General features: G+C 48.2%; 1 protein-coding gene across 1 annotated transcript in view; it reads left to right on the top strand.

Annotated features, from left to right (window-relative positions):
- The window catches only part of WDHD1 (WD repeat and HMG-box DNA binding protein 1), a 71,898-nt gene that overhangs the window by 25,014 nt on the left and 31,331 nt on the right, over positions 1–15,553 (top strand). The window contains exons 5-12 of the mRNA XM_015414340.1: positions 716–766; positions 2,717–2,812; positions 4,808–4,900; positions 7,450–7,556; positions 10,442–10,583; positions 10,729–10,930; positions 12,783–12,970; positions 14,171–14,355. Of these exons, the coding sequence (XP_015269826.1) occupies positions 716–766; positions 2,717–2,812; positions 4,808–4,900; positions 7,450–7,556; positions 10,442–10,583; positions 10,729–10,930; positions 12,783–12,970; positions 14,171–14,355 (1,064 nt within the window). The remainder of the gene's footprint in view (positions 1–715; positions 767–2,716; positions 2,813–4,807; positions 4,901–7,449; positions 7,557–10,441; positions 10,584–10,728; positions 10,931–12,782; positions 12,971–14,170; positions 14,356–15,553) is intronic.

Genomic DNA, 15,553 nt, shown 5'->3' with positions numbered 1-15,553 from the left:
AAAGTGATTCGTCTGCTGATGGCAGATCAATTTGCTGTTAAGTAACCTGGTTTCAAGTACTTTTGGGTTTTGTAGACTGAGCCTGCATTGAGCAGAGAAAAGTGGGTGCCCTGTTCATTCATTCATTCGTGTCTATCTTGGACCTTTTGACTAAGATCAAGTGTAGTATTTATATCTACAGAACTTTCACTCTCCTGCAAAATGACTGCTCTGAAATACTTGTTACAAATTTAGCTGATTTCGGTCGTGCACAAAGGCAACGTGTCGTGGGAGGGTATGGCCATCTCCATCAGCCGTTACGCATAGGCTGTGATTTTCTTCTACAGTTCCATCGTTTTGTTAATGGAGGAGGAGAATTCCAAGTCTTCTTTTTTTCGTAATCTCCTTTCAGAAAGGATAACTTCTGGAAAGGCACATTTATTCACCCAAACAGTAATTTAAAGATACACATACGTTTGTGAGCTCTTTAAGAAGATTCAAAGTATAAAAAACTTCCGCAGGTCTGTTTCAGGATTCACCCCCTGATGATTTTACAAGCAAAATCCTGGTGTGTTTATTAGATTTTCTCTTGACCAGCGAGGCGTGTTTCGAGGCAAACATCTGCCAACGTTTAGAGTATTTAGCAAATGTCAAAAGATGCCAACCGCTGTGCCGTTTTAAAGAAGCAATGCCATTGTAATCACTTACTCTTCAAAAATGTTTCCCCCTTCCGCAGGCATCAGCAAGCTGTGATGGATCCGTCAGAGTGTGGAAAATTGCGGAGCAGGTAAAGTGCCGTCTTCTTGGAATCAAACCTAGAAATTTCGCATTGACAGATGCCTCGGTAGCCTTTTAAAATTTCCTGTTAACTCAGCAGTGAACTCGTACCAATTTGCTAAATGTCTTTTGCGCTCTTAGAAATGTCACCCCCCTGCTCTTTTATAGCGCAACAGGAACTTTGCTGCTGGCAGGAGAGGGTTTCTTTTGTGGCAAAACGATGACAGGAATCCAGTAATGGGCATCTTGAACGGTTCATGTACGCATGTGCGCGCATCAACCAGATGGCTCGGATTAAACAGTCCCATTTCTAAGAATTGCCATCTGAAATAAAAACAGCTGTCCCTTGTTGTTTTCAACAGCTGGCACGTCCATAATTTTTAGAGAAACCATTCAGATGAGGAGAGTACGTTCTTTCGTGCTTCCTTATGAAATACCTGATGTTTCCCCCTTGACGTGCCTGTCTAATGTCTGGCCAGTAATCCTCCCTATCAGATTGGTTGGCATGTGTTGAAGGGAAAATTATTCGCAGGGGGCTCAACATGGATGATTTGACCCTTCTTTCGGAGAAGCAGGCTTGTGGCATGATTAAACAGAGACTAATCGATATAGAAATGCAAGAACTTAACAGTCTTGCCACTGGGTACTGTTCCCCAATTTACTGGGGGATCTCTTTTAACGTGCCGCTTGCAGAGTATTTCTCTTCTTTGATTGATCCCCTTATTAGAAGGGTCTTCACACTGGCCCGTTTTAACGTGCTCCCCTCAGCTGTGCTGTATGGGAGATTTAAAAAACACCGTTCTCGGATAGGTTATACCCATGTGGGCTAAAGGAGATTGAAGGAACGGACCATGTACTTCTGTCTTGTAGACTTTACCAGGATTTACGTGCCTATCACCTCGATCACCCTGGAGGGCAAATCTGAGGAAAGTAAGATTGTGAACCTTCTAGCCTCAAACAGGGCAGATCTCATTGAAGCAGTGGCAAACTTGCTGTATTGTGCATATAGGAGGGAGAAGTCTTTTCTGCCAGAATGAGTAGCTAATTAACTGGTTTTCCTTTCCTTTTCCTGTATCTCTGAGCCAAGGCCGCTGTTGTTACGCCAATAAAGGTTTGTTGTCTTGCCAGTAAATAGAAAAGGTTTGTAACTGCGCTGCATCTTCAGGTGAAGGAGACCTGCTGTGCAGGTGTGGGTGGAATAGCTGGCATGGCTAACTCTTAACTCAGTGTTTCCTCCAGTCGAGGATTTTTTTGTGTTTGCGTGGATCTGGGAATGCTTATTTAAGGACCATCAAAATGCATTTTATAAGCAATGGTAAACTGCGGCCTCGTTATTCCTCCCCCCAAAATGGTGCCTGTTGAGTGCTGCTGAGTCGCTTCTGACTTGATGACTACGAATCAGCGGCCTCCAAAACATACTGTCATTAACAGCCTTGCTCGGGTCTTGCAGAGTGTGAACCGTGGCTTCCTTCGTTGAGTCAATACATTCCACACATGAAGCTGCCTTATACTGAATCAGACCAAACAAAGTCAGTATTGTCTACTCAGACTGGCAGCTGCTCTTCAGGATCTCAGGCGGAGGCCAGTTTGGTGTAGTGGTTAAGTGAGCGGACTCTAATCTGGGAGAACCGGGTTTGATTCCCCACTCTTCCACTTGCAGCTGCTGGGTGACCTTGGGTAAGCCATAGTTCTGTCAGAGCTGTTCTTGAAAAAGAGCAGTTTCTGTCAAAGCTCTCTCAGCCCCACCTGCCTCCCAGGGTGTCTGTTGTGGGGAGGGGAACGGAAAGGAGTTTGTAAATTGCTCTGAGACTCCCTTGGGTAGTGAAGTATAAATCCAATCTCTTCTTCTCTTCTTCTTTATATTGTGCCTGCTGCCTCCTGCATCTTGTAGAACCTTTTTCCTCCTTCACGGGGACACTATCATACTAGATCACGGCAGTTAACATGTTTTTGCTTCCAGATCTGTGAGAAAAGCTGGCCCCTGCTGCAGAAGTGTAACGACGTGGTCGATGCCAAATCAATATGTAGACTCGCCTGGCAGCCAAAAAAAGGAAAGGCATGTGACAAGTTCTCTGTTTTTTATCTTGCTGTCGTTCACGTTTTTTATTGTAGATTTCTTCCAATGAGTTCAGGGCAGCATACAAAGTTCCTGCTGTCTCTCACTATCTGTCTCTCCAGTGGTGGCCAAAAGCAGCTTACACTCTTCTCCTCTCCTCCATGTTATTCTCACAACAATTTGGTGTAGTGGTTAGGGGCGCAGAATCTAATCTAGGAGAACCGGGTTTGATTCCCCACTCCGCCACATGCAGCTGCTGGTGTGACCTTGGGTCAGTCACAAGTTATCTCGAAACTGTTCTCTCAAGGGCCGTTCTCAAAAGAGCTCTCTCAGCCCCACCTACCTCACAGGGTGTCTGTTGTGTGGAGGGGAAGGGAAAGGAGATGGTAAGCTGCTCTGAGACTCCGAGTGAAGGGCGGGGGTATAAATCCAATCTCTTCTTCTAGAAGAAAACAAATGAACTATTAGGGTCAAAGAAAATGTTTCAATTTCTCACGTCAGAAAAAAATGAAATGTTTAGGGCCCATGAAAATCTATTATATTTTGCCTAAAACAGAAAAAAAGTTGACATTTAAAATTTACCTATAAATATTTTTTAATGATATTATTGTGGTGGGAGGGGCCCACGAAGGCAAGAGTGCCCAGGTCCCACGAAAATCACAATGCGGCCCTGTTGGGAGGAAAAGCGGGGTATCTATATATCTAATAGCTAAGTTGTCCCCTCGGTGTGGATATCTAAATCCGCACATTGGGGGGCAGGGAGATTTTTCTGCACACTTGGGGCAGTCCCCAGGTGTGCAGAAAAATCTAAGAAGTTTTAAAAACGGTACGGGGGATATTTAAATCCCCCCCTCAGGCCTTGCCCCCAGGGGGGGGGGGGGGGGTCGGCGGGGGGGGGAGATTATGGGGCCCAGTGGCTGGGAGGCACTCAGACCTCGCTGCCAGTGCCCACGGGGGGAGGGGGGATCAGCGGGTGGGGGGGAGAAGGCTTACCTGTGGAGTGTCACGATGCGGGGCTTAGGCACGGGCGGGGCAGTCAGGATACAGTCCGAGGTCAGGAGCCAGTCAAGCAAGCCAGCCGGGAAACCAAGTCCAACACACAAAGCAAGAGCGGGGTGGTCAAGGTACAGTCCAAAGTCAATAGCCAGGCAAGCAAACCAACCGGGAAATCAGGTTCAAAGCACAAACCGTTAGAGTCGTCAGGAAACCAGAGTCCTAAAGAGTCAAGAGCCAGAGAGTCGAAAATTTGGGGTGCAGAACTGAAGTGTAGTCGTTCGAGCCGAGGTCAAGGAGCCGAGGAAATCCAGACAGGAACCAGGAGCTAGGATCACGAGCAAGGAGGTGCAGAACTTCGTCAGAAGAGACTAGTTGCTGACACGATATGTCGGTGTGAGGGCATGAGTTAAATAGCCCATAAGCCTGCTGGCAATTAGCACGCCCCAAGCAAGTCCCGGCTCCTGCTAATACTCGGGGCTGAATAAGCACCTGCCACAGATGCGTGCCTCTCGCCGCTGGGTTGCCATATCCCGTCGGCGCCGTTCTCTCAAGCGGGATACTGGTGGTGGTGAATCAGGAGGAGAACTGTCCGGGCGTGCTTCTGCCTCAGCTGTTGCTGGGGTAGCCTCTGGAATCTCAGCCCTGTCAGGTGCAGGAATTTCAGGCATTGAGAGCGCATCCCCAGCAGCACTTAGATCCTCTGCTGGGGCCGCTTGTTCGCACTTAGCGGGAGCTGCTTGCTCGTAGTCAGCAGGAGCCGTGACATGGAGCTACTTCTGCAGACCGGGAGCCTTTAGGAATTCCCCCCCCCCCGCCCCCGTGAGTATCGCGGGTCCCGCTTCTTGTAAGTACCTAAATAAAATAGATATTTCATGTCTACTCCTTGACCTGTTGGGGCTTCTTACCTTAATCAAATTACGTGTCCGTGCTTGTTTGTCATCAGAACCAACTTTTTTTAAAAAAGGATTTTTAAAAAAATGTGATTTCTCCTCTGAACAGTTTCTGGCCATCCCAGTAGAGAAAGTTGTTAAGCTGTACAGGAGGGATACGTGGGAACAACAGTTCGATCTGTCGGATAACTTCATCTCGCAGGTAGGCATTCTTCAGACTGTTGTTACAGTTCAGTTTTTATGAGTGATATGCTAGGATGGACTGCCCTTTGTAGTACTTTGGGGGGGGGGTGAGAAAGAGAGAGAGAGATTGATAATAGCGCATTGGGAGCAGAGAGAGCGGTGACTCCATATATAGACAAGGGACTAACAATGTTCGTAGGGGATAGGGAAGACAACATATATTCATTTAATTGCACATGCTGTCACTGCACGGTGTAAACGTCTTCTGGCTTGGCTCAGTCATTTTCCGAACGGCTGCTTGTCAACCAGGCTTCAGGACCCGTATGTCACATCGCCACACTGCCACCACCTGGCCGGAAACATCCACTGCAGGGATTTTTGTAGCCGAGAAGTTCTTCCGCCTTTTCCCGACCTCGACCAGGACGTCCCGACCGTCAGCTAACACCCTCCCACAAGGGAGATTGGTGTGCCCACCCTCTCTAAGGAGTGGTTCCCATTTTATCTACTCGCCGAAGCTTTCGAATCGCTGGGTGGACGATGAGCTGGGGGCAACAGGCTTGCTGCTCACACCAGCGCGGGGCTTGAACTAACTCAGTTCGGATGTTAAGATAGTGGCCACCGCAGTTGGTTAGAGATGACGCTTCCTTGGCATACAGGTGCTCTTCATGGATCTGCTGTTGAAGCAGCAGTTTCACTGCCTGATGTAGCTCCCAGTATGTTCTGTGAAGATATGAACACACATGCAGCTGCTGTCTTCTACCGAATCAGACCTTTGATCTATCAAAGTCAGTATTGTCTGCTCAGACCCTCAGCGGCTCTCCAGGGTCTCAGGCTGAGGTCTTTCACATCACCTCTGACCTGATCTTTTAAACTGGAGATGCCGGGAATTGAACCTGGGACCTTCTGCATGCCAAGCAGATGCCCTGCCACTGAGCCACAGCCTCACTTCATGGCTCTCCAGGGTCTCAGGCTGAGGTCTTTCACATCATCTCTGACCTGATCTTTTAAACTGGAGATGCCGGGGATTGAACCTGGGGCCTTCTGCATGCCAAGCAGGAGCCCTGCCACTGAGCCACAGCCCTACATGTAAATATTTATTTCAAAGATGCGCTCTGGTGGTCACTCGGTCAGCCAGATGAAGCCAAATTTTGTAGCTGTGTCTGGAGACCACTTTTTGCTTGGGACAGTTAAGGAGCACATAACATTACAATCAAAAAGGCTTTTAATGGAATACTAGTTAATACCCTGGGCGAACCCGATCTCGTCAGATTTGGGAAGCTAAGCAGGGTTTGCTCTGGTTACTATTTGGATGGGAGACCTCCACACACACTTAAAATAAAAACATGCTTAAAACATTAGCTCTGTAAGCTGCAAACCTACTTTTGATTTATTAACATTCACCGCAGAAATCTCATGCTCAGAGTTCTGAGCGCAGGACCCAGGTTAAAACGTGAAATGGCTGAGTGATTAAGAGGGTCTGGCGAAGCAAGCTACAATGCAGCAGAAGCAGCAGAACTGGAAGCAGGAGATGGCCAGTTCCACTGCGGGCCTGACAGAAACCCTCCGGGGGGGGGGGGGGGCTGATTCAGCCTCCGGGCCGCATGTTTGACGCCCCTGCCCTTTGGGTTTCCCTTACGTCAGCTGTGTCTTGATGGCACTTTCCCTCACCAATATTTAAATAATGAATAAAATAGTATTTTAAATATTTGAGAAGTGCAGTGGTGGAAAATCTGAAGTACTTGCAAAGGGACAGTTGTGTTGGTCATAGTAAAAGTAAAACAAAACTCCGGCAGCATCATGAAGTGTTATTGGTCTTTCAGGTGCCACCGGACTTTTGTTCCCTCTAGAAGTGGGCAATGCTTGTTGCAATTTCTTTCTCCAATTTTATGTTTTTTCGAATACTTCTGGATTGCATGTAGTCTCCTTAATGCTCACAAGAATGAAAATGAAAGCTTAGTATTAACTATATTATGGAATATAGCCTGTCCCATCTTTGGGATTTCCCAGAAAATCTCAGTGCAAGAGCTCTCCATTTGTACAAAAAAAAAATGCCGTTGGCATGTTGGGGAAATTGGAAGTGAGATGGTTCAAAGCAGGGTTCCCCAACATGGTTCCCACGGGCACCTTTCCCAGCGCTCGCCAAATGTTTTCAGAAAGGGGTAAGGACAGGTGGGGCTTCTGCCCAGCAAGGCTTCTGACTGGACACTGGAGACTTGATTGGCTGTGCAGATTTTTAAAAAGTTGCTTCAGCAGCAGCTGCTGCCACAGCACAGGGATCTGATATGACTGAAGACAATCTGTGTGCATGCAAGGAAATATTTCTAAATGGGCATGCTCATTTGAAAAGGCATTCTGCCTGAAATGCTGAAGAGCTACTCTTAGTCTTATGCGTGATCCAATGCCCTGAGATTTTGTGGTTGGCTCCACCTCCTGTGGCCGCCATTTTGTGGTCAGACTCACCATCCAGAGTCAGAATTCCAAAGGTGCCCACAGGATCGAAAAAGTTGGTTGCCCATTGTTCAGAAAGTGTCCCATAGCTAATGGTGTCTCCTCGTTTCTCTCTCACAGCCTCTCAATGTTGTCGCCTGGTCTCCCTGTGGACAGTTCGTGGCAGCAGGAAGTGTCGGCGGCTGTATAGTTGTTTGGAACGTGGACACGCAGGAGTGTCTGGAGAGGTGCCAGTTGTTTTTATGGTGTCTTGCATGAAGATAGTGACCGCAGAGCAGAAAACGCACAGAAGCCACTGGTCTTCGAAATGAACATTTGGCTGCTTCAGTGCTTTTTTTATGTACTTGCCCCCAGTGATTTTGTTTATAAGTTCCCCCAGATAGAATAGTCAACTGGGTTGATTGCAGCAATCCTAATTCCCTTAATAATAACTTCTTTACACAGAGAGTAATTCAAATGTGGAATTTGCTGCCAGGGGATGTAGTGATGGCCACAGGCATAGACAGCTTTAAAAGGGGATTAGGTAGATTCGTGGAGGAGAGATCTATCAGTGGCTACTAGACCTGGTGACTGAGGGGAACCTTCACGTTCAGAGGCACTAAACCCCTGAATCCCAGTGCCAAGAGGCAACATCAGGGGTAGGTCTAGTTTGGACTTCCAGTTTTCGGTGCTGCGGTGGTGGACCAGCTCCGGGACAGATCCTGAGGTGCTGTGCCGGATCGCCAGATTTGGCCTGTTGTTGGCCGTCTGGAAGAACTGGTTGGCCACTGTGTGAGATAGGACTAGATAGACCACTGCTTTGACCAGTGTTCCCTCTAAGATGAGTCAGTGTGAGCTAGCTCACAGTTTTTTTGGCCTCTGGCTCACACATTTTTGTCTTAGCTCAGGAAGAAAGGCTCCAGAGCAAACTAATTCATGCAGCAGCCAAATCGCTCACTCACAGCTTTAATGCCAGTAGCTCACAAAGTTAGAATTTTTGCTCACAAGACTCCACAACTTGGAGCATTGGTTCTGACCCAGCAGGGCTCTTCTTACGTTCTCTTCTTAACTGAGAAGTAATGTTTTTAGGCACATTTGGATTAAAAGAGGGACACAACACTCAGGTAGAATTAGATGTGTTCGGATGGCTCTGTGTATCTGGCAACAGTCTGTTCTTTTTTTTTTGCCTTCAAGTCACAGCTGGCTCATGGCGACCCGGTAGGCTTTTGAAGGCAAGAGACATTCAGAGGTGGTTTGCCACTGCCTGCCTCTGCATTACGACCCTGGACTTCCTACGTGGTCTCCCATCCAAATACTGGTCAGGGTCGATCCTGGTTAGCTTCCAAGACCTAACAAGATTGGGCTAGTCTGCAGTCCAGGTCAGGGCGGATCTGCTCTTACCTAAATGAACAATAATTGCTTTAATAAAATAAGTGATGACACAGCCGTATTAGGGCTGATATCTAGCCTTAATGCAATGACCCTGCGATTGTTTAGTTTTCACCCTAATAGTTAAATTTAAGTTAAGACAAGCCCTTCAAAGAAAGTAATACTGCCAGGGCTATTTTTGGGCTGGAACGCACAGGAACGGAGTTCCGGCTGGCTCCTGAGTTGGCCACGCCCAGCAGGAACTCATTAGCATAATAGGCCACACCCAACAGCAGGAACTCATTAGGACTGGCTACATTAGGGGTGTGTGGCCTAACATGCAAAGGAGTTCCTGCTCCAAAAAAAGCCCTGGGTTTTGACAACAAACAAGGTAAACAGAATAAGAAGCAGAAGGTGGGTGTGGCTGGATGAGCACACTTCTGGTAACATGTGGGTGCGGCCTAATAGGCTAATGAGCTGTGCTGTCAGGGGTGTGGCCTAATATGCTAATGAGTTTCTGCTATTGGGTGTGGCCTGTTGTGCTAATGAGTCCCTGCTGGGCTTTTTCTACAAAAAAGCCCTGAATACTGCTATGGCCATCCAACCTTTTGGCTGGCCCTAATTATCTCTCCCACATCTGGGGCAGTGGTGCTCTGTATTCTTGGGGCCTGGGGGGCCACAGTGTGAGGACTTCTGGAGTTCTGGCCCCGCTGGTGGACCTCCTGAAGGCACCTGGGTTTGGTCCATTGTGTGATGCAGAATGTTGGACTGGATGGGCCACTGGCCTGATCCAACATGGCTTCTCTTATGCTCTATCTGCTCCCAACTGGGGGCAACAGTGGGAGGGCTTCTGGAGTTCTGGCCCCACCGGTGGACCTCCCGACGGCACCTTGGTTTTAGCCACTCTGTGACAGAGAATGTTGGACTGGATGGGCCACTGGCCTGATCCAACATGGATTCTCTTATGTTCTTAATTTTATCTTCTTGCAACAAGTATTTGACAGCATTCATGCTTTTTAAAAAAGTACACTTTAACAGTTGGCTATTTATATGTTATTTTGTTAGTTGTTATGAGAGAGAACTCTAGAAGTATATTGTGACATTAACTCCAACAGTACTAACATTTTAACTAACAGTGAAAAGATCTCCTCCTCTTGGGGTTTTAGATTAGTGTGGTTTGCTTTCCTTTCTCCTTAGATGTAGTCCCTTCCCTATTATTTCTTTGTAGTTTTTGTAGTTTACCAAAATAAAAAATATCCCTCCGGGGATTAAAAAAAAAAAGGTACACTTTAAGAACTGTGCATGCATACATACATAAGAACATAAGAGATGCCAATGTTGGATCAGGCCAAAGGCCCATCCAGTCCAACACTCTGTATCACACAGGGGCCAGAAATACCAGGTGCCATCAGGCAGTCCACCAGTGGGGCCAGGACATTAGAAGCCCTCCCACTGTTGACCCCCCCCAAGCACCAAGATGACATAAGAACATAAGAGACGCCAATGTTGGATCAGGCCAAAGGCCCATCCAGTCCAACACTCTGTGTCACACAGTGGCATCCCTTGCCCCAGAGTCCCTATCTGTACCTTGTGGCTAATAGCCACTGATGGACCTCTGTTCCATATGCTTATCTAATTCCCTCTTGAAGCCGTCCATGCTTGTAGCCGCCACCACTTCCTTTGGCAGTGAATTCCAAGTGTACATACTCATTCATACGCCTTAAGGAAAACATAACTTTGCTTTTTGTTTGTTTGGTTGCTTAAGGGTGAAGCATGAAAAAGGTTACACCATCTGTGGCCTGGCCTGGCACCCAGAAGGCAGCCAAGTAGCTTACACAGACACGGAAGGCAATCTGGGTCTCCTGGAGAACGTCTGCGGTGCAGATAGAAAGCAGTCAAACACCAAGGTAGTATAAATGAGAAGCTTTGGGGGCTTCCCCCCCCCCCCAATATCCTTTTCAAGCTTGGGGAGTATTGCTCCTCTAGTCACACAGCACTGGGGTTTTTTTGAGAGCTCCGTGTCTTCCCAATATTTGTTTACCTCGTCCTCAGGCATCGGCTCCCGCTTCCAAAGACTACGATGATCTTTTTGACGAGGATGACAACGAGGACTTTCTGAACAGAGACTTCATTGAGCCCCAGTCGTCCCCAAAGGCAGTGACAAATTACGAAGATGAGGATGACGACCTGACGGTCGCATCGGGAAGGCCCAGGAACCGAGGGGCGATCATCGAGGATGACGAGAACTCCATAGGTTCGGGTTTCCCAAAATGAGATTTGGATTGCATTGTACAAGATTTATGTCTCACCTTTCTGTCTTTCTCACGAGGGCCACCCAGGCAGCTGACGCATTAAAACATACGTGATGAAATCACACTTTGAAAGAGGAACCAAAATCGGCCCAGAACACACCTCATTTTTAAAAAGTTGAAATACCTGACTTTGTAAAAGTCAAGCTGCAGCCAACTCACGGCGACCCTGTAGGGTTTTCAAGGGAAGAGACTGACGGAGGTGTTTTGCCGTTGCCTGCCTCTGCATAGTGACCCTGGACTTCCTTAATACTTTCAATTTTCAATTTATTGATCGCTTTTTCCCACTCATGCAGGCTCAGAGCGATTTACAGTTACTCAGAGACAATGGGCTAACAGTATAGAGCCAGTTTGGTGTAGTGGTTAAGTGCGCGGACTCCAATCTGGGAGAACGGGGTTTGATTCCCCACTCCTCCACGTGCACCTGGCTGGATGACCTTGGGTAAGCCGTAGTTCTGATAAGAGCTGTCCTTGAAAAAGAGCAGTCTCTGTTAAGAGCTCTCTTAGCCCCCCCCACCCCTACCTCACAGGGTGTCTGTTGTGGGGAGGGGAAGGGAAAGGAGTTTGTAAGCCGCTCTGAGACACCTTTGGGTAGTGAAGGGCGGGGTATAAATCCAATCTCTTCTCTTCTTCTTCTATATTCGTGGGGGATAGGGCAGACAACATACAGTATTTACACACTGCCACCCCCTGGCCGATTCGCTCCACTGCAGAGAATGCCGAAACAGATTTTTCCACTTTTTGATCTCTGCCGCGCCGCAGATGTCACACTGGTAGCTAACACCTCCCAAGGGGAGTGGTGTGCCCACCCCCTTACGGGTGGTCCCCAATTTATCTACTTGCCGAAGCTTTCGAATCGCTGGGTAGACGATGAGCTAGGGACAAGGCTTGGCTGCTCACACCGGCACGGGGCTGGAACTGACAAAGCTTGGCAGTTCAGATGTTATAGTTACACAGGGGATTTACCCACTGCACCACCGCCTCCCATCCAAGTGCTAGCCAGGGCTGACCCTGCTTAGCTCCTGAGACCTGCCAAGGCCAGGCAAGTCTGGGCTATCCAGGAAAGAGACCTTCAGAGATGGTTTTCCATTGCCTGACTCTACGTAGCGAACCTAGTATTCCTTGGTGTGGTCTCCCATCCAAACCCTAACCAGAGCCGACCCTGCTTAGCTTCCAAGATCTGATGGGATCAGGCTAACCTGGGCCACCCAGGTCCACGCGCTTAAGTACATACAACGACATTGCAGTGGCCGTTAAAACATGGGTCAGGAAACAGAAATTGTGGAGGGGGATGCCGAACGAAACCAGAAAGTCTTCATTGGCTGGCCGAAGACGGCAACCTGGGGAGAGAGTCCCAGAGTTTTGGTGCTACAACTGAGAAGGCCCTGTCCCTGGGTTGCCACCAGTGTTCCCTCTAAGCTGAGTTAGTGTGGGCCAGCTCGCAGTTCTTTAGCCTCCGGCTCACACATTTTTGCCTTCGCTCAGGACGGACGGCTCCGGAGCAGGCTAATTGATGCAGCAGCCAGATCGCCCACTCGCAACATTAATTCCAGTGGCTCACAAAGTAGAATTTTTCCTCACAAGACTCCATAGTCTAGAGGGGAGCATTGCTTACCACCAGCCTAATCTCAGATTGAGGTGGGGGAGAGTTATTGAGGGAGGGGGCTGCACATGGAGCAGCTGCCAACTCGTCATCTTGATTTTGTGCTGTCAGTTTGGACACTAGCTTCCTGGGGGAGCGGCGAGAAGGGCTGCTGTTTATAATCCTCTGACTGTCAGTCGATCCGTCTCCCACAGATCTCGGCTTGCTGAAGGCCAGTTCCGCTCCAGATAAGCAGGGCGAAGAGGAGGATCAGGAGAGCCTTCCTCCGGTCCCACCACAGTCCTCTACCCAGAGACCTTTCTATGACGGGCCGGTGCCAACCCCTCGGCAAAAACCGTTCCAGTCGGGCTCCACCCCGGTACATCTCACGCATCGTTTCATGGTGAGTTCTGTGGTTTCTTTGCTTCATTGGGTTGACTCTTTTTTTAAAAAAAACGTGTAATTGTGTTTCCTTGTTTCTCTGCCATCGGATATCACAGCCTTTTGGATTCTGGGAGAAAAAGAGAGTGGATAGTTTTGAGTGTTAGAGAGTAGTTTATTTTTCTTGTCGTAGTGTTGTGAATCTCTCGTGAGTGCAGGTAGGCGATAACTCTGAGAAGCTGCCAGACCCCTCAGTATTGATCATATTGATGTCAATATTGATCATGCCTGAAAGAGTTTGAACTATTGCATTAGTATTACAAGTGGCAGTTACTTTTTCATATGTAAATATGAAAAATCACAAGCGCTGCCATTTATAGCGGGGGTGTCAAACATGCGGCCCGGGGGCTGGATCAGGCCCCTGAAGGGCTTCATTCAGGCCCGCAGTGGAACTGGCTGTCTCCTGCTTCTTTTTCCAGTTCTGCTGCTGCTGCGTCATCGTAGGTTTGCAGCTTACAGATACACACCTGAACAGCATACTCAAGACTGCAACAGCACAGACATTTTGATGCAATCATTCAGAGCAAGAGGTGTCAGTTATCAGACACTGTTAAATAAACAAAATATTGCAAGAGTGCTAATGTTTTAAGCATGTTTTAGTTTAATTAAAAAAAACCTTTGTGTGTGTGTCTTTTATAAAGTTTATATCTCTGTTACCTGGCACTACATTTTATGATGTAATGCCAGGCCCAACAAGGTCTTATTTATATCAGATCCAGCCGTCATAACAAATGAGTTCGACACCTCTGATTTATAGTGTTTGGCTCCTGGTGTACCCAGGGAGGCTGAGGGAGGGAGGTGTTTGAAAGACCTCGTCCCTGCCAACAAATATTTGAAGGCGGTATGTAGCCTTGCTGAAAGTGGTAGATCAAGACGGGTGGCCATGTTAGCCTGTCTGTAGCAGTAGAAAAGAGCAAGAGTCCAGAAGCACCTTAAAGACTAACAAAATTTATTATATGAAGAAGTGAGCAGCGACTCACAAAAGCTGATCCCCTGCCACAGATTTTGTGAGTCTTTAAGGTGCTCCTGGACTCCGAAGAAGTGAGCCGCGACTCATGAAAAGTTCCTCCCCTGCCACAAACTTTGTTAGTCTTTAAGGTGCTACTGGACTCTTGCTCTTTTCTGTTGCTGAAAGTGGTCATTATTCTCGCCTCCGTCATAGGTGTGGAACTCTATCGGTATCATTCGCTGCTATAACGATGAGCAAGACAACGCCATAGAGGTGGAATTCCATGACACGGCCATACACCACGCGATGCACTTGCCGAATTCTTTGAACCACACGATGGCAGACCTTTCCAGTGAAGCTATCTTATTAGCCTGCGAGAGCACAGAAGAGCTGGTGAGGTAAGAACTCTCAGAGCTTCCTTGAGGAGCACCGCTAGTCAGGCAAGCTCAGCTTGGTCGTGGGGTACTCAGGCACAAACATTGTACTGAATCAGACCCTTAGTCCATCAGAGACAGGAGTGTGTGCTCATATGGGCAGTGGCTGTCCTCAAACTGGAGAGCCAGTTTGGTGTAGTGGTTAAGTGTGCGGACTCTAATCTGGGAGAACCGGGTTTGATTCCCCACTCCTCCACGTGCACCTGCTGATGTGACCTTGGGTCAGTCACAAGCTCTGGCACAGCTGTCCTTGAAAAAGAGCAGTTTATGTCAGAGTTCTCTCAGCCCCACCCACCTCACAGGGCGTCTGTTGTGGGGAGGGGAAGGGAAAGGAGTTTGTAAGCCGCTCTGAGACTCCAAGTGAAGGGCGGGGTATAAATCCAATCTCTTCTTCTTCTTCTTCTTCTCCTCCTCCTCCTCCTGCTGCTGCTGCTGCTGCAGCAAGATTTACAGGGCCCTCTAATCAGCTGAAGGGCCCTTTAAGTCTTGCAGGAGGGGAGGGAGAAGAAGAAGAAGAGATTGGATTTATATCCCACCCTTCACTCGGAGTCTCAGAGCGGCTTACAAACTCCTTTCCCTTCCCCTCCCCACAACAGACACCCTGTGAGGTAGGCGGGGTGGAGAGAGCTCTTTGGATGACTGCCCTTTCAAGGACAGCTCTGAAAGAACTATGGCTTGCCCAAGGTCATCCAGCAGCTGCAAGTGGAGGAGCGTGGAATCAAATCTGGTTCTCCGAGTTTTTGTTTTCTAGTAGTTCCTCAGATGCAGTAGTTTCCTGTGAATTGGCTGTCCTCGTTATAGAGCTAGTGACACGCTTGAGTTGTAGATAGAAGAACCAGGGTATAGTTTATCCCAACTTTCGTATATACCTGTTGCCAGGGGTCATTTCGTAGAAAAAGAGGCGCAGGAGCTCATTAGCATAATTTATTAGCATAACTCGTTTGCATATGCCACGCCCCCGACATCACCGGAAGTGTGTCTGAAGGCAACACCCACCACTCAGGCTCCACTGGACTCTTTTGGATTGCTAGCTATTGGGAGGGACGGGACACGCAGATCTGCCCTCGCAGAGGAGGGAGAGCTTGTGCCTGAATAAAACTTGGTCTTAAAGGTGCCACTGGACTGTTTTGGAGCGGGGAGGCGGGGGCCGGGGGGGGGGCTC

The sequence above is a fragment of the Gekko japonicus genome, unplaced genomic scaffold, assembly GCF_001447785.1.
Source record: "Gekko japonicus isolate JY-2015 unplaced genomic scaffold, Gekko_japonicus_V1.1 scaffold152, whole genome shotgun sequence".
NCBI lineage: Eukaryota > Metazoa > Chordata > Lepidosauria > Squamata > Gekkonidae > Gekko > Gekko japonicus.
Note: the sequence above shows the minus strand (reverse complement) of the source record. Positions and strands in the feature narration are given on the sequence as shown.